A 23,172-nucleotide genomic window follows, 5' to 3' on the forward strand; every position below is an offset into this window, starting at 1 on the left:
AAAATCAGCAGGGGATCAAATACTTTTTTCCCTCACTGTACATAGTAATGAAGAAAGTCAAAAGACTGGTGTGCATGTGTCTGTATATGTATATTATTTTGCACTTCACATGAATTTTTACAACAAAAAAATCCCCAGCAAAAAACATGTACAAGTACATTGCTTTACATGGTTACACCCTGGCTGCATTCTTTCCTGTTTAAGGAAACATTTGATTGTTTATTCTACCCTGGCAGTAGGCCAGATGTGTGTGTGTTTGTTTTATTTCGGTGTGTGTGTGTGTGTGTGTGTGTGTGTGTGTGTGTGTGTGTGTGTGTGTGTGTGTGTGTGTGTGTGTGTGTGTGTGTGTGTGTGTGTGTGTGTGTGTGTGTGTGTGTGTTGTCTGTGCAGATGTGTGCAGGTGTGTCCATTGCTTTTGTCATTAGACAATACATTTTCAACACTGTGTGTTACAGACATGTGTAGGCAACTTTAGGACAAAGACTATGAAAGAAAACAGCAAGAAAGAGTGATTACCTCTCCCACCACCACTGAAATAAAACGCAATTCATCAGTGATGGTATCGCAACTCTGCTGCACTGCCAGGGGGTTTACCCAGGGGGTCCACGCCATGGGACCAAAAAACTAATGGCGACAAAACTGATAGCCAGGTTCTTACTTTCAGATCTACACTAAACAAAAATATAAACGCAACATGTAAAGTGTTGTTCCCATGTTTCATGAGCTGAAACAAAAGATACCAACAATTATCCATACACACAAAAAGCTTATTTCTCAAAAATGTTGTGCACGGATTTGTTTACATTTTAGTGAGAATATCTCCTTTGCCAAGATAATCCATCCACCTGACAGGTATGGCATATCAAGAAGCTGATTAATGTAAAACAGCATGATCATTACACAGGTGCACCTTAAGTTTTTCTCTACCATAAGCTGCCTCTAATGTCGTTTCAGAGAATTTCGCAGTACGTCCAACTGGCCTCACAACTGCAGACCACGTGTATGGCGTCGTGCGGGCGAGCGATTTTCTGATGTCAACGTTGTGCCCCATGGTGATGGTGCTGTTATGGTATGAGCAGGCATAAGCTACGGACAACGAACACAATTGCATTTTATCTATGGTAATTTGAATGAACAAAGAAACCGTGACGAGATCCTGAGGCCTATTGTCATGCCATTCATCCACCTCCATCATCTCATGTCTCAGCATGGTAATGCATGTTGCAAGGATCTGTACACAATTCCTGGAAGCTGAAAATGTCCCAGTTCTTCCATGGCCTGCATACTCATCGGACGTGTCACCCATATTTGGGATACTCTGGATTGAAGTGTACAACAGCGTATTCCAGTTCCTGCCAATATCCAGCATCTTCACATAGCCATTGAAGATGAGTGGGACAACATTACGCTGGCCACAATCAACAGGCTGATCAACTCTTTGCGAACGAGATGTGTCGCGCTGCATGAGGCAAATAGTGGTCACACCAGATACTGACTGGTTTTCTGATGCCCTAAATTTTTTTTAAGGTATCTGTGAAATCCATAGATTAGGGCCTAATTAATGTGACTGATTTCCTTGTATGACTGATTTCCTTGTATGAACTGTAACTCAGTAAAATCTTAGAAATTGTTGCATGTTGCGTTCATCATTTTGTTCAGTATAGATAACGGTAGCCTACGTGAGTGCAGCCGAGCATCGACTATGAGAGAAATAATGCCCATTCCATTTAACAGCCTATTTGGACAGTTATCCCTGATTTCTCGGCAGCTCGAAGTGAGACTCCACCAACAGAGTCCCTCTTCATCAATCAGACTGGTGATAGCAGCGCCAAACAGATATTAGCTCTTGCCAAGAAATATCTCATACCCTGTAATGAAACAGACAGGAGACGGACTCTAATTGAGCATACACAATTTCCACTCACCAATGTAGCATTTTAGCTTCCTAACTGAGCCACAGTAGGCCTAATAACTAACCACAACGGCACATAATTAGAAGTAGGCTAGCCTAGGCTAAAGGTAAGATAATGAAGCAGACAGGCGAAGGAGCCCACACAGGGACACTCATTTCATTCCACAAATGTATCGTTTTGGGGGTCGTTTGAGACACAGTAATAACCACAGCAGCACAAAATGAAAAGCAGCCTAGAAGGGAGTCTTAAGATCAGTAGCAGATATCAGTTGGGGCCAAGTGGGTTTCATATAGTTCTCTGAGTTCATATAGAGTCCACCCTTAGATTGAGTGTATGTGGTTCTTGGAAGACCCATATGCCTCCAATGGGAAAAGGGTTGTGTTCAGTAATGCATACCGTAGTAAAACCTTTTAAGAACAAAAAACATTTCTTAGTCCAGGTAGCCCCTCCCTTTTTCAGTCCGCTTTCTTCTGTTTGATGCCTGATGAACACAACCCTTATGCTTGACTACCTCTTTAATAAGACCAATGCTATCATAGATGCTGTATGTAGGCTTACAACTGGGCTATACAGTTTACATGCCCACATACAGTACACACAATATAGAAAGAGGTAATTAGTTGGCTCTGTTCTAGCCTATTTTTCTGTCCTTATTCTCATCACACTAAACTACTTTTTTTTCATCCATATAATCCTGCCTTGATGCAAAGGACCCAAACCATTTAAATCATTTTGTGTGTTGGTTAGTTAGCTAACAATGTTTCATTCGCACACTCCTTGTGGAAGGCCTTTGTGTTGTTAATAGAGAAATGCCCCAGTAGACCAGAATCGATTTAAACCATGGTGAGTGAATCATGGCTTCTCTAGAGTGTGGATAGGATAAAATGGTATATACAAGGTGATTTCCCAAAGGAGACCTAATTGCGTTCTCTTACAGTATGGATATGATTTGGTTTTGAGAGGGTGTTGGGTCTAGAGCACTACAACACCATTGGCAATTCACATTGAGGTAATACAGTATTTAACACCATGTATCCAATATCCATTGCGGAATATCTGTGAGAAAACCATAGTTAACACACACCGCTGCACAATATGGCCTTGGGCTTGTCATCGGTCTTAAATGTATTGAATGAATATAACATGACCGTAGCATTTGGGAAGTGAACTGAAAATCTGATCTTTGTAGTGGGGAGCAAGACCTGTAGTTTTAATGGCATCTCAAGACCAGTTAAGCCTTGTTCACACTGCAGGCCTTAATGCTCAAATCAGTTTTGTTTTTCAAAACCGTTTTGGATTACTGACTGTCCGAACAGCAAGTTACAAGTGATCAAATCGAAATTGTGTGTTCAGACAGCAGTCATTTGTTGACATGGCTAAACTAGTTGCCATAGTAACAACGGGTGTGTGCACAGTGGTGTAGGTTGATTGGTGGTGGTACTTATGCTTCCTATCATACAGAAGTTAGGTGACAACAATGCCTGCCATGGACGTTTCCCAGTAGCTTTGTATGTTCAAAAACCTAGTGTAAAACCACTTTTAAAGCCTCAAAGGATAAGATGATCCCACTTTTTTTTCATTTTTGGCTAGCCACAGCAGTCAACTAGCTATCTAGGTAGCTGTTTCGCTTTCTAGCACATTCACTTATTTGTTTGTAAACAATTAACAAGCTAGTTTAGCTACCACATGTTCTTGTCAAAACTGTCAACAGAGTAAATAGTAAACAACAAGATATGCTAAAAACCACTTGAGAGCAAATAAATCAGATTTGACTGTTCAGACAAGTCACACGGCCAGGAATCAGATTTGTATCTGATTTAAAACCACCTACGAAGGTGGTTTGAAATGTGGCTTGAAATATCTGATTCCATGTGCTTTTTGGCTGTTCAGACTGCTGAAAAAATAACAGATTCTTATCAGATTATTGTATTGTCCCTGCTTTATGCAAGTACAGAATGGCTTCTTCCAAGTGACCTGGTCCTTTATGGACTACACATTGACCCTGAAGGTATGGGTTTAAACCCGACAGCGCCACTGCAGCAAAATAAGTGGGTATTAAATCAGGGGGTTTTAAGCAATTATCCTCCTAACTCCCCTCCACTTTGGCGATTTCCATTTTGGGTAGTCAGTGCGTAACGAACGAGACAGGGAGGGAGAAAACTCTTGGCCTCATCAGAACCCCAAGTGACAGCCATGAAATCTCTGCCAATGCTGCTGTCACTTGCATTTACCACAGCGTTTCTGAAAGGAGGGGAAGCTCCCACCTCACGCCGCTTGGCATAAAGCCCTTGCTCACAGGTCGTCATGGCAATAAACCTTCCACCCAACGAGTCCCGAGCCAGTGCAGGTGCGCTGCTTTACAAAAGTGCTTGATGATTGGTTTTCCTCTTACAAATCGTGTAGCTTATGGTTCAAATCATTACCATCGAACTGTTCCCCAGCAATTACTTTGGATACTGTTCGAAAAGGCATTTGAGCCAGTGAAACATTGATCCCTCTTGTGTAATCATTCAATTAATGTGAGCATCACTCCTGTTATACCGAATGTGCGATTGTAATTAGGGTAGGCTACTCAGTAATTGTGTTTGAAAACAGCTGATGCATTTTTTATGAATTCATTAAGTCCGAGTTAGGTGAAGTGAGTAGACCGTATTCTGTTCATCAATTTATTGGTTCTGACCTGTTGCATCCTCTATTACCACTGTGATTATTATTTGACCCTGCTGGTCATCAATGAATGTGTTGAACATCTAGAAGAGCAATCTACCCTTAATGACCATGTAATCTTAGAATCTCCAACCGGCACAGTCAGAAGAGGATTGGCCACCCCTCAGAGCCTGGTTCCTCTCTAGGTTTCTTCCTAGGCTCCAGCCTTTCTAGGGAGTTTTTCCTAACCCCCGAGCTTCAACATCTGCATTGCTTGCTCTCTAGGGTTTTAGGCTTGGCTTCTGTGTAAGCACTTTGTGACAACTGCTGATGTAAAAAGGGCTTCTAAATACATTTGATTGACTGATTGGTGGGGAGACAAAAGGCGGGAAGAAGAGATGGAAGTAACGGAAAACATAATAGGCTTGACTTCAGATACAGAGATTGTGATATGTAGGCTATATGATATTCCCTCCAGGCTACAATATAATGTCCATACTTGCATAAACCTACCACATAGAACGCAGGGTCCAATACATTGCTTCCCTCTTAGGTAGTGTTATTCAAAGTTGGGGTCACGGGGGAACTGCAGTGAGGTTGCCAAAATAATTTAAAAAAATTACAATTTTATTGATTAAATGTATTTATTGGTTTCTTTTCATTTTGATAAGCGATTAAAATGCTGTGACAGCATGGGCAGCGCCATTGGGGCTATTTTAAAATATTCAATTTTCTTCTTCTTCATTGGCTGATTGCTCCCAACTCATAGGAATCCCCACCCAGTTGACTACTTTAAAATGGTGAAGCCCTCAATGGAAATGTTCATGCGATGAATTGGTGTGCCTGTTGTCATAAAGATTGATAAGTTATATGCATGATAAGTTCTCTATCTATCTCTATGACAACAGGTCCAACCCCAATATAATGTTATTTTTTTCAAAGTTGCCGAAATGCCACGTGTGTCCACTTACATCAGTGCATTCCTAACAACCTAACCATTACGAAACTTCTATTCGATCAAATGAGCCTCGCGTAGCAAATTAGCAATGACATTTTTTGTTGACCAAATTCGACCCTCTAGCATTGACCTCCATACAAAAATGAGTCACTTCGTGGGCTTATTTTGGTGGACAGATTTTGGGCGGAGTAAAACCTCTCAACACTATATGCCTGTAGTATATGCATAACTGGTTTATGTTTTGATTAGACAGCCCCTACCACTGATAATGGACCACTAAAAGGTGTTATTGTCTCCCATCCTATGCTTCTTCTTTTTCTTCTTAGCTCACCAACTTTCTAATTTCCAATCGTCTTTTTCGTAACACTTTACTTGACACCTAGCGTCATAATACGGTCATAGCCATGTTATAACAACTGACATAGCTTGTCATAACCTGTTATAATATGGTCATAACACTGTCCTGACACATATATTTAGCCCTGTTGTGACATATATTGTGTGATTTTATGGCTGGTTATGACACCTACATAAGAGTGTAAATCCAACAAAACCTACCATGGTAGTTATTTTACGGCTGGTTATGACACCTACATAATTTTACCCACAAAACTTACCACACAAGGCAAAACATTCCATTACACTATAGCCTACTTGTCAACAGTATGTTAATGTTATATACAATTTTCTGAAATTGACCATATTAAAATATCATTGTAATTGCGCACACATTGAAGGAATTTCTGGATTAGGACCTCTTCTGTTAGTGAGCAAGCCATTAGAATAAGTACACTGTTCTACCAGTGTACTTATTCTAATGGCTTGCTCACTAACAGAAGAGGTCCTAATCCAGAAATTCCTTCAATGTGTGCGCAATTACAACATTAACGTACATTGAATTCTTTTATTTAATTGTTCTTAGGCTACTAGGGTATATTCCTTAATGTCACAGTAAGTTGTACAAACTCCTGAGAGAGAAAAGCAGGAGTTTCAGGTATGAACAGGGAATAGTATTACTTTCATTGTAAATGTACCTCAAAGTCACGGCGTGGTTATTGTAATATACTATATTGTCTATAGGAACAGATAACTCATTTAGTGGAGAAGCGCCTATACTGTGTCTGGATTGGTGTACATGTAATTGAATTCTACAGTACAAATGCATTATCTGTTTTCAGAGGGAAACAGTTATGTAATAAGTTAACTGCACCAGTTAGTTGCAGTAACTGCATAGGCCCACAGGTTTTCGGGATCCTAATGTAAAGTGTGACTGGTATCCACAATAAAAGAAGATTACAGAAACTTCACATGCAGACCCGCATGCACATGCATGCATGCACGCACTTTCCTCACCTGGCATAGATGCACTACTCTTCTAAGGATTACTCTTGGGTGAGTGTTGTGTTCAGTATTCACACACCATCAAATGTTATTTTGGGTTTCATTATCAGGCAACTTAACAGCAAAACCCCATTGATTCAGTACATCATGAGGAAATCTTCTGGCATCAACTATTACTATGTCTGTCTAAACCTGGGTTCAGATAGTTCTTGTTTTCTTTCAAACACTTTATCTGTGCTTGATTGCGCTTGCCTGGTGCAATAGAACCAATGCACTCATCCCAAAAGTGCAAACCCCACCTATCTGAATCTACAGGCGGGCTAAATGAAACTCTCCAAAAGTATATAAAAGAAAGCAAATAACTACTTGAACCCAGATCATGTTTATCACGCTCACTCAAACCTTGTCATCCTAAAAGCAGTAACCCCTCACTCTGTTGGACTTCTTGATGATGTTGGAATAATACTGAAAAAGTTCAGGCCCAGAGTAAACATAACGGTACACTCGCAAAGCCGACTGAAAACGAGGGCCGGGGGGCTTACTTGCAAACTTCCCTTGCTTGGCTAATCATTTGGACCGGTCTCCAACATGGCGAGGGTAAGTGGACGAGGGTGTGTCTTTTAAGTGTTTGGACCTGAACCAAATGCATTTGTTTTCACGTGATTTTGTTGACGTTTCTTTTTTTGTAAGGGATGGGCTGCATCAACCTAAAAGGAGATTCATACCATGGTGGAAACATTTAAGGTATATAGCAGGCTACTGTTTGCACTTTGATTAGAACTGTTAAACATCCATATCTTTCCAAAGTAAATATTTGCAAAGATATCAGTAACAAATCGAATACCTAATTGTTTGACAGAATTAATCAAATGTAGTGAAAAGATAAAACATTCGAAATATGGATTTGCTGTCTGATATTTGAATGCTTGCGGAGTGATTCCCAAATATTCAAACATCGTGTTGTCACTCGGGATTGTGTTTTTTAGGTTCACTGAGCGTAGGCAGACGCCTGATCAGACCTATTTGTCCCTCACCGAGGTTAAAACCAGCAGTGCCAGTATGAATCGAGCTTTCTAGCCTGTTTGTGCCAGCTGAAGCTGGTGGTACGTCATTATGTGTGTGCACAGTTTATACTGCAGAGGCTTGGGGGCTCCGCCGTCCCATCGCGCTCACATTCAACAGGATGCGCTTGGAAACTATACTTCGCATCTTGCCATCTTTACCGAAGTAGTGGCGTGCACTCAAAGCTAAAATTCTAAATGGGATGCGCTCAGGCGACTGCGGTGCAGTGGCGGTTCTAGACCATTTCAACTGGGGGGGCCAAGCTGGGGCCAGTTGTACTGTTAGAGGGGCCAGTTACATTAGACGTTATTGTTGTCGTATCATTTTCTTCACTGCATTGCAGGCATTAGCAGGCAAAAGACCATGTTCATAATCATTAGTGTTCCGCGTTGCCACTGTCTAATAACGGATGTAAAAAAAGAAAGATAGCAAAAATGTGTTATGTAAAAACTATTTCATACTCCACATTTAGGGGGGCCACAAGGGGGTCCAAAATTGTTGTCACAGGGGCACTCACAGGGGCACTGCCCCCCCCCCCACGGAACCGCCCCTGCTGCGGTGGAGTCGAAGGTGACAGGTTGTTTTATTCAAAGTTGAGAGTATTTTTACTGGCGTTTTGCAGAGAGGTGCGTTGCGCGCGCAGTGGTGGGGCTATCTACTCTTTCTCCAAACATTTCAAGGACACAGCCTGAAAAAACGACCTGTTCCACAGTAGGAAGTGAACATTGAAGTCAGAATGGCAGCTGTGGCACTCAATGGATCGAACATAACTACGAGGAACTTTACGAATCAGTTTGTTCAGCCGCCTTGGCGCATTGCCCTGTGGTCGGTCGCCTACAGCTCCGTTTTGGCGGTGGCTGTGTTCGGAAACCTCATTGTTATATGGATAATTCTCGCCCACAAACGAATGCGGACAGTCACCAACTATTTCCTTTTGAACTTGGCATTTTCGGACGCATCCATGGCCGCCTTCAACACTTTAATTAATTTCATATACGCTGCCCACGGAGACTGGTACTTCGGAGAGGCTTATTGCAGGTTTCAAAACTTTTTCCCCGTCACCTCCGTGTTCGCAAGCATCTATTCGATGACTGCAATTGCCGTTGATAGGTAGGCAACTGATGCTGATCATGCCTACTTTTTAAATCACTAACGGTATTTATTTATTATGATATGATGATGATCTATAAACGTTATTATTCAACACTTCTCATGATTCTTTACAAGCATTTTCTACCAGTAAAAGAAAACAGGATTTACTCTACATGGTGACGCTGATGAGGTTCTGGAGAATTGGTATCCCTCTGTCTCCCTTAAATTGTTATTGAATTGAGATCACACACCATGGCTCCATTTTGTCATGTTTAAGGAAATGTGCATTTCATTGTTTATTCTATCCAGGTAGTAGGGTGTGTGTGTGTGTGTGTGTGTGGGGGGGGGCGGGGTATAGGCAGTATATTTCATGTGTAATCATGAGTATGTGGATGCCTGCGAAAAAGCATGTGTGTACGTTTATACCTTTATGTGTATGTGTGAAGCAGATGAGTCAGTGGAGAGGTTCAAAGCAGCACCGACCACAGAAGATAATGAAAAGATTAAAACTATTAGTAACCGTGAACTTAGTAATGCTTTTCATCTTATTCATGGAAGTCAGGGGAGGTGAAAAATATTATATTCCATCTTAACTTACCTTGGCAGTCATATCAAGAGACATAGAATATCCAGACTGCTGACATCAATCCAGAGCACAGCTATATTACAGGTTGTGTGTTGGAAATGTCCTTGTGATTCAAACTGTAAATCTAGATGAAGCTGGTGTCAGGCTTCTGTAGCATGTTCTGGCATATTAGTAATTGTAGGTTTGTCATCATTACGGCCCTGCTACACTATAGCCATCGGATATCTGGCGTTGCCATCAGCCATTGAGGGAATGATTCCTTTGAAATCAATGAAAGCTGCTATATTGTCCATGTTGTGCTCACTTTGCGTCACATCCAATGGCAGCGTCCAAGCTCAGGAATCTCTGAGGTTCAGTTCTCGATGGCTGACACACGTGTTAATTCTATCTTGTGAATTTAAATAATTAGAAATAAAGTTGACCTTGGTTGCGTATGGCCTCCACTAGACACCATTGGCTATTTTACTAAGATTTATGAAGCCAAGAAAATACTAGTGAGAAGAAACTCTAACTATCTAGCTACATAGATTATTTTCACATTGTATACAAAAGAAACTTGTATAATTACAGGATTGTTTAGTACAACCACTAGCAACAAGTTAATGAGTACTTGCATCTGTGTAGTGTGTGTGTGTGTGTGTGTGTGTGTGTGTGTGTGTGTGTGTGTGTGTGTGTGTGTGTGTGTGTGTGTGTGTGTGTGTACACATGCTTGTGAGTGCTGTGTGTGTAGGTATACACTCATATGACCAAAAAGGAAAAATACATTTTTCATCACAGAAATACCAGTATCCACTTTACTTACACTCAAGGAAACCAAAACCTACACATGGAAAACGCCCGGCCAAGACAGCTTGGAAATAACAAATTAGTCGTTTGACAAATAGGCACAAGCCCGCGCTATTATTGCTCATTTTCAGACGCTAATAACTTATTAATGGCGTCTTCAGGGGGTGTCACTGGGGAAGCCTACACACATCCATTCCAGTAATGGAGGTGCCTCGGAGGGTTGTGTTATTGTGCCTCCACTTCACATCAGTTGACCGTGCAGAGAAACACTACCCCTTAGATAAATGTGTGTATTTATAGTATGCTTCGGATCTGTGCTTTCTTGTCAACTCCTATGGTCATTGTTATGCCTTTGTAACCAGTGTGAAATGGCTAGCTAGTTAGCGGGGTGCGCACTAACAGTGTTTCAATCCGTGACGCCACTCGCAAACTTCAGACGGGCATGTATATGTGCTTTCTTGAGCAGGGGGACCTTGCAGGCACTGCAGGATTTCAGTCCTTCACGGCGTAGTGTGTTACCAATTGTTTTCTTGGTGACTATGGTCCCAGCTGCCTTGAGATCATTGACAAGATCCTCCCGTGTAGTTCTGGGCTGATTCCTCACCGTTCTCATGATCATTGCAACTCCACGAGGTGAGATCTTGCATGGAGCCCCAGGCCGAGGGATATTGACAGTTATTTTGTGTTTCTTCCATTTGCGAATAATCGCACCAACTGTAGTCACCTTCTCACCAAGCTGCTTGGCGATGGTCTTGTAGCCCATTCCAGCCTTGTGTAGGTCTACAATCTTGTCCCTGACATCCTTGGAGAGCTCTTTGGTCTTGGCCATGGTGGAGAGTTTGGAATCTGATTGATTGCTTCTGTGGAAAGGTGTCTTTTATACAGGTAACAAACTGAGATTAGGAGCACTCCCTTTAAGAGTGTGCTCCTAATCTCAGCTCGTTACCTGTATAAAAGACACCTGGGAGCCAGAAATCTTTCTGATTGAGAGGGGGTCAAATACTTATTTCCCTCATTAAAATGCAAATCAATTTATAACATTTTTGACATGCATTTTTCTGGATTTTTGTTGTTGTTATTGTGTCTCTCACTGTTCAAATAAACCTACCATTCAAATTATAGACTGATCATTTCTTTGTCAGTGGGCAAATGTACAAAATCAGCAGGGGATCAAATACTTTTTTCCCTCACTGTATGCACTGTATGACAGAGTCATCTCGGCTCTGCTCTTATTTTTATAAGTGATTGGTTGCAGTGAATTTAAATGATTCACTCATTTGACAGCAGATTGATTGGAATTGGCATTTTAACTGAATAGTATTCACTCAATGGGGTGTCAGTCAAACACTATGTTGCTGTCCTTCTGTTGACACCATTCTTCGATGGTCTGCTAAAGAGATGAGACAGACAAGACAGGAATTGTTTCCCAACACCACAAGCCTAAAGGGTTGTTTATACCCTAGCCAAAGCCAGATGCCAGACTTGGCTTGTAAAAATAACACACACACACACACACACACACACACACACACACACGCTTGCATTGACTACACACACATATACGCATGCACACACACACACTTCCATCAAAGGCATGCACATACTCTTGCATCAAACACAAGTGGCTTGGCACACACAAAACACGTACACATCCCTCAATGACTCTTCCTCTTCTGTGGTGTCACTTAATGAGATTATCATATCAAATGGGACTCTGGCTGATTCGATATTGATGAATATCCCTATGTTACATCATATACTGTAGAGCTATGGTGTGATAATGGAGAAGTAGTGAGTGTGAGGCGCTGGTATCTCCTGCAGCTCTGCGACAACACAAAAGGAGCACCCTTTAGGCTCTGCTCTCAATGACCTTCCTGCAGCCGAGGCAGACAAATTCCATCTTTTTAAGTGTCGCTTCGATTTCATCACCCAATACCAGAGGTAAAGAGAACAAGAGAACATAGATTTGATCCAGATTGAAACACATAACCTCCAGTCCTACTTGTTTCATGGCTGAACTGATGCGCAGCGCAATCCAGACAGTCTGTCGCCTTGGAAATGGCACCGGGTTGCAATGTGGGGGCCAACCCTACATGTGCCCCCCTTCCACCCCTCCATCCCTATTTCCTGTGGAAGTGAAACGCATTTGCTGTGTGAACAGCACTTCAGATAAGACTCCTACACACACCTTTGATTAAAAACGGCAAGACATCCTCCCACACACTCGTTTGGCGGGAAGAGTGTGACGAGGTGCCAGTCTGTCAGCAAGTGTATTTTTTGAGATGGGACTGATTTTAGATTTAACATTGTTGGTAGTTGACACTCTTCAAGCAAGTCTCACACTTCATTATTCTTCGTTATTCTTAGATGGTCATGTTAGGCACAGTAGCCTCTAACTGATGTTAATGGCTGAGACTATGCAAGTTTCAACTCTGAAAATCATTAAAGATCCAATGCAGATGTTTTTATCTCAATATCAAATAATTTCTGGGTAACAATTAAGTACCTTATTGTGAATATTTTCAATTAAAATGGTAAAAAAACAAAACAAGAATAGCTTCATAATAAAGAGCAAGTTAGCTGTTATTGGCAGAGAGGTGGTGTCATCAGGCAGGCCATCCTCCATCCTGCCAAACAGGCTGATTTCAGGCGGTCTTTTCAAACAGCTCTTTCACTTAAAGGTCATTGTCATCATTTTCACAGTATTATTCCAACCTCATAGTGTGGATATATATACATATATATATATATATATATATATATATATATATATATATATATATATATATATATATATATATATATATATATATATATATATATATACGTTTTTGACTGCACTGGGCCTTTAATGAATGAAACTCTCAAATTCTTGAATTGCTAATTTTGTGATGCAAATGAGGGGAACACAATTTGGAAGACGGATGTGTAGGCTAATGCAGTGTTTTCAACCTCTAGCCTTTTCATGCATTATTTCCATCCTTTACCCCTTTTATGCCTAAAGAAATGACTTAAATGCCTTATTTCAAGTATCTATTTTGGTCTTGGATGCCCTTGGGTATTGCTTTGTGGTACTTTGTACCTCACTTAAGACCTCAGGAAAACACCATCATGAGATTTCTGTGATGAAATACAATGAAGCACTGAAAGAGCATCCCCCTGCGTGGCACTGCACTGCACACACACTGCTACTGAAGTATAATTGATCAATTCTGAATTCCTCTCATCTCAATACCAGGACCCAAGTGCCACTCAGACTAAATACCAAGTGATTTCAGACGTGTTGAGGGAATGCTGTCTGGCCCTTTGGGAGTTTTCCAACCGTCATTGAGATGGCAGCCAGGGCTCTGAAAGTTATCAGAAACAGAGTCCGAGGTGCATCATTCAAGGAAAGGAGATGCTAATTATCATTAGCATCAACAAGCCGTGGCTCTCAGTAATGGACAGTCATAAAGTGAGGCAAACAAGAGGATGCAGCAGCATAATAAATTGTGTCCCCAGGCTTACAGCGTGTTCAGAGTAATCTCCTACTAATTTGGACGATCCATTGATTCAGCTTTGTCCGTGGCTTTGCCCCAAAGCCTCTTGTTTGATATGAATGAATCGACAATAGAAACTGCCAGACCACAAGTGGATTTCTGAACGTCTTTGTGTTTTGGAAACACAGGAGACAAAGACAGTCAATTCCTTCTCAATTCAGTACAGGAATTGAATTAAATAATTCAAATTGCATGTCAAAAATGTAAAATAACATTCACACATTCATTTATGTAATTTGCCACTACAAAAACTAAATTCATGATTGGGACTTCCAAGACTCCACACACCCTGAAAGAGAGGACTTACTCTGATTCAGAGGGGTTGGATTAAATGCGGTAGACACATTTCAGTTGAATGCATTCAGTTGTACAACTAACTACGTATCCCCCTTTCCCTTATCTTATGTTTGACCTTTGACCCCATTTCAACGTCTTGACCCCTGCAGGTACATGGCCATCATCCACCCTCTGAAGCCCCGGTTGTCGGCTACAGCCACCAAGGTGGTGATCATGTGTATCTGGGCGCTGGCCGTGGTGCTGGCCTTCCCACTCTGCTTCTACTCCACCATCCGCATCCTGCCCCGCCGGACCATCTGCTATGTGGCCTGGCCCCGCAAGGAGGACGACCCCTTCATGTGAGTAACAACACCTTTAGCCCTGTAGCCTCCTTTGTAGACTAGCCTCCTTCAAGCCGTTAAAAAAGTATACAGTATATATCTTTGAAGTATTTTGTTTTTTTATTGGATAGAGAGCGATAGAGGTGAAAGGTAGGAGAGTGCTGAAAGAGCAGTAGGCCAGATCTGAACCCATGCTGGCAGCGGTACATCGCACCAGGCCACCTCATTCTAGACTTCTATACGACTACTTCAAATGAGACATGTTTATCACACTAAGCCTCTTTTATCATCATAAGCCTCTTCATTTCACTCAGTTTTACATGGTTACACTTTATGGCAGCTTATGTATTATGGGAACACTGCCGCTAACTCGCTCTCCAACCAAGGCAAATTAATTAAGGAGCAAATTGAAGTGAGGAGGATATTCCGCAACTCTTGGAGGACAGTGGAAGTTGATAGAAAAGCGTATTTATTGTTATTTCAGCTCGTGGCCTTTTTCAGGGTTGTATTATGGAAAGATGTGACTGTACCAGTTGAGAGAGAGATCATTAGCTTGCCTGCTCTGGGCTAGCTTAGCATAGCCATTCTTTTCACTCCTCTCTCTACAACTCAATGTGTTATCTCACCTCATCCCTTTTTGTTGTGTTACAGTATAAACACATCATCTGACTAGCACTCTTCCCTCTTCCCTTCTGCTTTTCTCCTCTCTGGAAGTGCACACAGGTCCTCTCTCTCCTCTCTCTCTGAGATTTTAACTGCTCTTTTTATCATGCCTGTCTAGTTTGCCTCACTCTTATTTTCCTCCTTCCTCTCATCCCTTACTTCTCTGCCTGCATATCCACTTAAAAAATGGGCCAGTGCCATTTTGCTCATTGTTGTTTCATCTTTGTTTACATTCTGTTTTTTTCTCCCTGTCGTGCCCAGGTTTCATATCATTGTGATGGTACTGGTCTACCTGCTTCCCCTAATGGTAATGGGCATCACCTACACCATCGTCGGGGTGACTCTGTGGGGGGGAGAGATCCCAGGCAATTCATCTGACAACTACCACGGCCAGCTCCGGGCCAAGAGGAAGGTAAATCCAGAGCTGACCCGAGATTATAACCCACGACACAACGTACTTACGATGCTCTGTCGGTACCACTGACCCAGAGAAGGTATCTTTGTTTCTGGGGTGACAGCGCTTCAGGTCTCAGGAACTTTAAGGCAATAGCGATGCTATATAAGCCATCCACTAGGATTTTCAGAGATGGTCAAAAACCCATTACATAATAATCAATCGATCTTCAAAGTGCCAAAAAAATCACTCCAGTGAGTTGGTTAAGGGTTAGTGTACTACGGGACATATAATTCATCAAAACACACATACTACATACATACTGTACTATGGGTACAAACTCGGATTGCGTTTATAGCAAGATAATGGATGATTTACTGTGTCTTTATGTGTTTCGACATTCACAATAACTATTACGTTACATTCTGGGTCTCCTAATCCAGCACATTGGTCAATCTCTGCAGACAAAAACCTATCAACACAACCTAATCGCCAAAACACAGCACAGACCTTTAAGTCTATGAAAAAGGAATTTGAGACGTTTGTTTTTTCTGACCTGTGGTCACCGTTCCGCCATCGACCCTGTTTTTTTGACGTAGTGGCTTTTTGACATGCAGCGCTAGCTCTGAATGCTAATGGCCTCCTAAGGCACTGCGAGCTTGGCCCTCCATCTCGTACTGATGTCAAAAGTCAACACTTGGATATACTCTCCGGACTGTCTACTTTGTGAGTCACAGGCATACTCAGACAGTCAGAACAGGTGACTTGTCAGTGTAGGTTTCTGGTTTTGAGAATAAAACGTGCTTCCTAAGAAAATAGTCGTGTTAAACAGAAACCGGAAATGCGGCCTAGGCAGAGTTAATTGAAAACTGGTCCAACATTTCGGTACACACTCCATATAACAGATTACATTTTGCTTTGGATTTTGACCCATTTTGTCCCTAAGAAGCTTGTGCCAATACAATTCAGTATCGACCACAGTGGGTGGGTCAGGCCCTGTCCATTCTGGCACTAAGCCTAAGAGGCTCACTAAAGGGGCAATCTGGGATTCAAAGAACACAGCTGACTCCTTGCCACTTTTTTGCTAAACAGCTAAGAACTGGACATCCATTTGAATTAAAACATGTATGTACTAATTCCAGATTGCCCCTTTAAAGTCGGAGCCCTGCTGGGTAAATGACCTTAAGCCGACAGGAAATATGAGAGATGCACCTCCACTGGGAATGAATGAGTGATAAGGATTGGACTGGAGGCACTAGAGTGTCCACACTCTAAAGACCACAGAGACAAGAGAGCTGGAGTGTGAAGTTGGCTAAAACACGAACGGACTGGAGCACCAGGCTAGGCTATTGTATGTGAAGAGACCTTTCTATCTATTAGAACAATACCTCTGCATAAACCATAGAGTTTCAATAGTAAGAAGGTCACCTCCACACCCCAGGCACATATTCATACAGCATCTCAGAGTAGGAGTGCTGATCTAGGATAAGTTTTGCCTGTAAGATCACAATGAACTAGATGGTACCTTTACATGAAGTTAAGTTGTGGGACTTGCTTTAGCTCTTTAAAAGTATTTTTGTGGTAGTGGAAGAAGTTTTACTTGACTATGTAAAGAAAAGCAGTTACTGTACATATAGGCAAAGTTAAATGTAGAAAAATAATTGGTCTGATTTACGTTGATATACTACTATATCAACCTTGTTAGGCTGTATCCAGGCTGTATCACAACCGGCCGTGATTGGGAGTCCCATAGGGCGGCACACAATTGGCCCAGCGTCGTCCGTGTTTGGCCGCTGTAGGCCGTCATTGTAAATAAGAATTTGTTCTTAACTGACTTGGCTAGTGAAATATATTTTTTTATTAAATATTACTTTGGACTGTGCGGCAGTTAGATCACACATTCAATCAGAAATAACTACACTCTGACTACTACACTTGTATACACTCTGCTACTAGAATATGACAGTATATCTAAACTGTAATAATACAGCACAGAAGACAATGAGGCATTGTTTAACTTTTTATAGAAATAAACAAAAATGTCACAATGTATTTGGATGACAGCGAAGTCCTGTCTAGGCTGGAGGGAGATCAGTGAGAAGAGGACCCACTGGCCGGAAAAGGGGAACCCCTTCCCTCTGAGCACCTTTAAACCCAAGGGGGACACACAAGTTAACTGAGCATAGCATACATAGGGCCCTATAAAATCCACAACAATGCTTAAACCCACATCAGGGGCCGCTTTTGAGGTCTGGGGAAAAATAGAAATGTAGATTTAGGGTGTGTTTTGCATGAGTTTGCAAAACAAATGGCCATTTAGATTGATTTAAATAATCATATCATTCTACCAGGTATGCATAGGCCACTTCGTAGTTAGCATTTTAATTGAGAAGGTTTTTGGGAAAGCCTTTCCATCTCTACCAGAAGTAGTTTATCATTAGCATCATCGCTAACGGCTACACAAGTGTAGACCTACACGCACACTGCACACACACACACACAGACCGTGACATTCCTGTGCCGTTTCAGAAAGAAAAATACAAATCACTGATGCTGACCGACTGAACTGAATAGGCTACACAACTCTCCTTCATATTAAAATCTCAATGTTGATGCGTGTAAAAACAGACGTTTTCACACGCAATAAAAAAGAAAATAAAAAACTGGAGAAAGTTTCCCTACGTATCAGATTCTAGTTTGTTGTTGTTGTTGTTGTTGTTAGGGGTGTGACAACCTGGCTATACTCTTATTCGTAATCGTATCCATAAATTGACAGTTGATACTCGTGAACAGGAAAAAACAGAAGTGTTTTATTATGCCTAAGTAGATGTTGGCCAAAAACCTATTTGCAGATTTATAGAACAAAAAAGCTGCAGATTAGGAGCAGTGTGCAGAGGTGTGTGTGTGTGTGTGTGTGTGTGTGTGTGTGTGTGTGTGTGTGTGTGTGTGTGTGTGTGTGTGTGTGTGTGTGTGTGTGTGTGTGTGTGTGTGTGTGTGTGTGTGTGTGTGTGTGACTGTCTGTGTGTCTTGTACTCAAGACATAATATATGTTGGATATAATTCACATTGATAGCTGCTAGCAAACGTCCTCGCCTGATGATTTATCGTAGTAGCAGGCTGACAGGAAGCCGCAGTAATCTAAATGATTAGACCGAAACATGCGATCGGAAATGATTAGGTGAAATATGAAGCGAGTGAACGGAGACGGCTTCGCTCTATCTATCCAATCAGGGTAGCAGGACCAATGTACAACCCATCCTTCTCTTTACAGACAGGAAAACTAGCCAGTTGAGTTATTTAGAGCATGATGTATGATCCTGAGAAGGAAGTAGCTTCTTTCTTGGTGTTCACAATTGTTCATCGTCATTACACTATTGTTCTAAATTCAATCACACACTTCACCCTCCTAATAATATTTGCCTTCACTGCCCCATGTGCTCCTCTGTGTGTGGGAGAATCCATAGCAACGGCTCTGTTTGGGATCTCAGTGAAGAGACAGAGAGCTGTTCGCTGACGTTTGCTAGCTACTTTTCATCACTTTAAACTCCGACAAACTGCTGTAACTTTTGATTGTCAGCAGATATGTTTGTTCCGATTTGAATAGTAGAGAATTGGAGTAAGATTGCATATGCTCTAACTTTTTGCCTAAGTGGTTGGCAAAGAGGTAAATTTTACAGTCAATAAAATAGAATATTGGAAGTGATGTCACAATGGGGCCTTTAGAATGTTGAAGACAAAAAGTTTACTTTAACCTTTTCACATGTGAGTTTCAAATATCTCTAACGGTCGCCCCAGTGTGAGCTGTTTTATCCACTTGATGTCAGAATGCACTCACTGTTCCAAACTGTGATTGTTACGCAACAGGACAGTAAACACTTGTTACTTGCCAATTTCAAATTATTTTCTAACACGTTTTATTTTCTAACAATAGTGTGAATTGAGGTGTGTTCCGCCTCCTCATTGATTCACATAAAATTAGCCCATTTCAGTGTTGAGGACAATTTGTTAGGTTTTACTGAGCCAGACAAACTTCTCTCTTGGAGGGGAGCCCAAGCACTTCCTTAGTGTTTCCATAGATCAAGTATGCAGACATTTGAGGTGAAGGAATGGTTCTCTCATCTTTCGAGTAAACTTCTGGAATTGAATGAAGGGAGGTGAATGATCGTAGATGACACACCCCCTTCAACATGCATACTGGAAGCATCAAATTGTATTTGTCACATGTGTCAAATACAACAGGTGTAGACCTTATAGTGAAATGCTTACTTAACCAACAATGCAGTTTCAAGAAAAATAAGTGTTAAGTAAAACATGCAAATAAATAGTTAAAGAGCAGCAGTAAAATAACAGTAGCGAGGCTATATACAGGGGGTACCTGTACAGAGTCAATGTGGGAGGGCACAGGTTAGTCGATGTAATTGAGGTAATATGTACATGTAGGTAGAGTTAAAGTGACTATACATAGATAATAACCAGAGAGTAGCAGCAGTGTAAAAGAGGGTGTGTGTGGGGGTGGGGGGTGGGGGACGACAATGCAAATAGTCTGGGTAGCCATTTGGTTAGCTGTTCAGGAGTCTTATGGCTTGGGGATAGAAGCTGTTTTAACCTCACTAGAGTAGGGGGCAGCATTCGGAATTTTGGATGAAACGCGTGCCCAAAGTAAACTGCCTGCTACTCAGGTCCAGAAGCTAGGATATGCATATAGCAGATTTGGATAGAAAACACTCTAAAGTTTCCAAAACTGTTAAAATAATGTCTGTGAGTATAACAGAACTGATATGGCAGGCGAAAACCTGAGGAAAATCCATCCAGGAAATGCTTTTATTTTGAAATGGCTGTTTTTCCATTGAAAGCCTATCCACCATACAAAGACTTATGACCCAGTTCACGATCTCTATGGCTTCCACTACATGTGGCCAGTCTTTAGGCATTGTTTCAGGCTTTTACTCTGAAAAATGAGGGAGAAACACAACTTTCAATGAGAGGACAGTGGAAATTTCCAGCGCGTGACCGGGAGTGTGCTTTTCTTGTTTTTCCTTTTCTATTGATGAAGTTTTGTCCGGTTGAAATATGATCGATTATTTATGACAAAAACAACCTGAGGCTTGATTATAACATCGTTTGACATGTTTCTACGAACCTTTATGGTACTTCTTTGATTTTTCTTCTGTCTGTTGTGAACACGCTTTGTTCTATTGGATTACAAAACACACCAACAAAACGGGGGGTTTTGGACATAAAGAGGAACATTATCGAACAAAACAAACATTTATTGTGTAACATGGAGTCTTCGGAGTGCAACCATATGAAGATCATCAAAGGTAAGTGATACATTTTATCTCTATTTCTGACTTTTGTTACTCCTCTTCTTGGCTGCTAACTGTTTGTAATGATTTGTCTGCTGGGTGCTGTTCTCAGATAATCGCATGGTTTGCTTTCGCTGTAAAGCCTTTTTGAAATCTGACACAGCGGTTGGATTAACAAGAAGTTTATCTTTAAGCTGGTGTATAACATTTGTATCTTTTATGTATGTTTATTATGAGAATTTCTGTTTTGTTGAGTTTCACGCTTTGCAATTTCACCGGATGTTGTTTGAGACAGTGGATTACTGAACAAAACGCGCTAACAAAACTGAGGTTTTTGGATATAAAGAGGGACTTGATCGAACAAAACAAACATTTATTGGGTAACTGGGAGTTTTGTGAGTGTAACCATATGAAGATCATCAAAGGTAAGTGATCAATTTTATCGCTATTTCTGACTTTTGTTACTTGTCTACTTGGCTGGTTACTGTTTGTAATGATTTGTCTGCTGGGCACTGTTCTCAGATAATCGCATGGTTTGCTTTCGCCGTAAAGTCTTTTTGAAATCTGACACCGTGGTTGGATTAACAAGAAGTTAATCTTTAAACCGATGTATAACACGTGTATGTTTCATGAATTTTTATAATGAGTATTTCTGTTTTTGAATTTGGTGCTCTGCAATTTCGCTGGATGTTGGCCAGGTGGAACGCTAGCGTCCCACACCCCCTAGAGAGGTTAAGAAGTCTTTTAGACCTAGACTTGGCGCTCCGGTACTGCTTGGCGTGCGGTAACAGGGAGAACAGTATGACTAGGGTGGCTGGAGTCTGACAATTGTGAGGGCCTTCCTCTTACACCGCCTGGTATAGAGATCCTGGATGTCAGGAAGCTTGGCTCCAGTGATGTACTGGGCTGCACACACTACCATCTGTAGTGCCTTGCGGTCAGAGGCCGAGCAGTTGCCATACCAGGCAGTAATGTAACTAATCAGGATGCTCTCGATGGTGCAGCTGTAGAACCTTTTGAGGACCAATGCCAAATCTTTTCAGTCTCCTGAGTGGGAATAGTCTTTGTCGTGGCCTCTTCGACTGTGTTGGTGTGTTTGGACCACGATAGTTTGTTGGTGACGTGGACACCAAGGAACTTGAAGCTCTCAACCTGCTCCACTGCAACTCCGTCGATGAGAAAGGGGGTGTGCTCGGTCCTCCTTTTCCTGTAGTCCACAATCATCTCCTTTGTCTTGATCACGTTGAGGGAGAGGTTGTTATCCTGGCACCACACGGCCAGGTCTCTCCGTATAGGCTGTCTCATCATTGTCAGTGATCAGGTCTACCACTGTGTCATCTGAAAACGTAATAATGGTGTTGGAGTTGTGCCTGGCCATGCAGTCATGGGTGAACAGGGAGTACAGGGGGGACTGTGCACGTACCCCTGAGGGGCCCCCGTGTTGAGGATCAGCGTGGTAGATGTGTTGTTACCTACCCTTACCACCTGGGGGCAGCCCATCTAGAAGTCCAGGATCCAGTTGCAGAGGGAAGTGTTTAGTCCCATGGTCCTTAGCTTAGTGATGAGCTTTGAGGGCGCTATGGTGTTGAACGCTGAGCTGTAGTCACTGAATAGTATTCTCATGTAGGTGTTCCTTTTGTCCAGGTGGGAAAGGGTAGTGTGGAGTGCAATAGAGATTGCATCATCTGTGGATCTGTTGGGGCAGTATGCAAATTGGAGTGGGTCTAGGGTTTCTGGGATAATGGTGTTGATGTGAGCCATGACCAGCCTTTCAAAGCACTTCATGAGTGCGACGGGTCGGTAGTCATTTAGGCAGGTTACATTTAGTGTTCTTGGGTACAGAGACTGGTGGTCTGCTTGAAACATGTTGGTATTACAGACTCAGTCAGGAAGAGGTTAAAAATGTCAGTGAAGACACTTGCCACTTGGTCAGTGCATGCTTGGAGTACACACCCTGGTAATCCGTTTGGCCCCGCGGCCTTGTGAATGTTGACCTGTTTAAAGGTCTTACTCACATTCAATCTTATTCCTGTATTGATGCTTTGCCTGTTTGATTGTTTGTCGGAGGGCATAGCGGGATTTCTTATAAGCTTCCTGCCCCTTGAATACGGCAGCTTTACCCTTTAGCTCAGTGCGGATGTTGCCTGTAATCCATGGCTTCTGGTTGGGGTATGTACGTACGGTCACTGTGGGGACGACGTCATCAATGCACTTATTGATGAAGCCAGTGACTGATGTGGTGTGGTCCTCAATGCCATTGGAATATGTT

General features: G+C 41.9%; 1 protein-coding gene across 1 annotated transcript in view; it reads left to right on the top strand.

Moving 5' to 3' along the window:
• The first annotated feature begins 8,492 nt into the window (after positions 1–8,492).
• Positions 8,493–23,172, top strand: part of LOC106610026 (neuromedin-K receptor) — a 40,116-nt gene continuing 25,436 nt past the window's right edge. The window contains exons 1-3 of the mRNA XM_014209136.2: positions 8,493–9,030; positions 14,370–14,558; positions 15,465–15,615. Coding sequence (XP_014064611.1) covers positions 8,657–9,030; positions 14,370–14,558; positions 15,465–15,615 — 714 coding nt within the window. The 5' untranslated portion in view covers positions 8,493–8,656. The remainder of the gene's footprint in view (positions 9,031–14,369; positions 14,559–15,464; positions 15,616–23,172) is intronic.

The sequence above is a fragment of the Salmo salar genome, chromosome ssa08 (assembly GCF_905237065.1).
Source record: "Salmo salar chromosome ssa08, Ssal_v3.1, whole genome shotgun sequence".
NCBI lineage: Eukaryota > Metazoa > Chordata > Actinopteri > Salmoniformes > Salmonidae > Salmo > Salmo salar.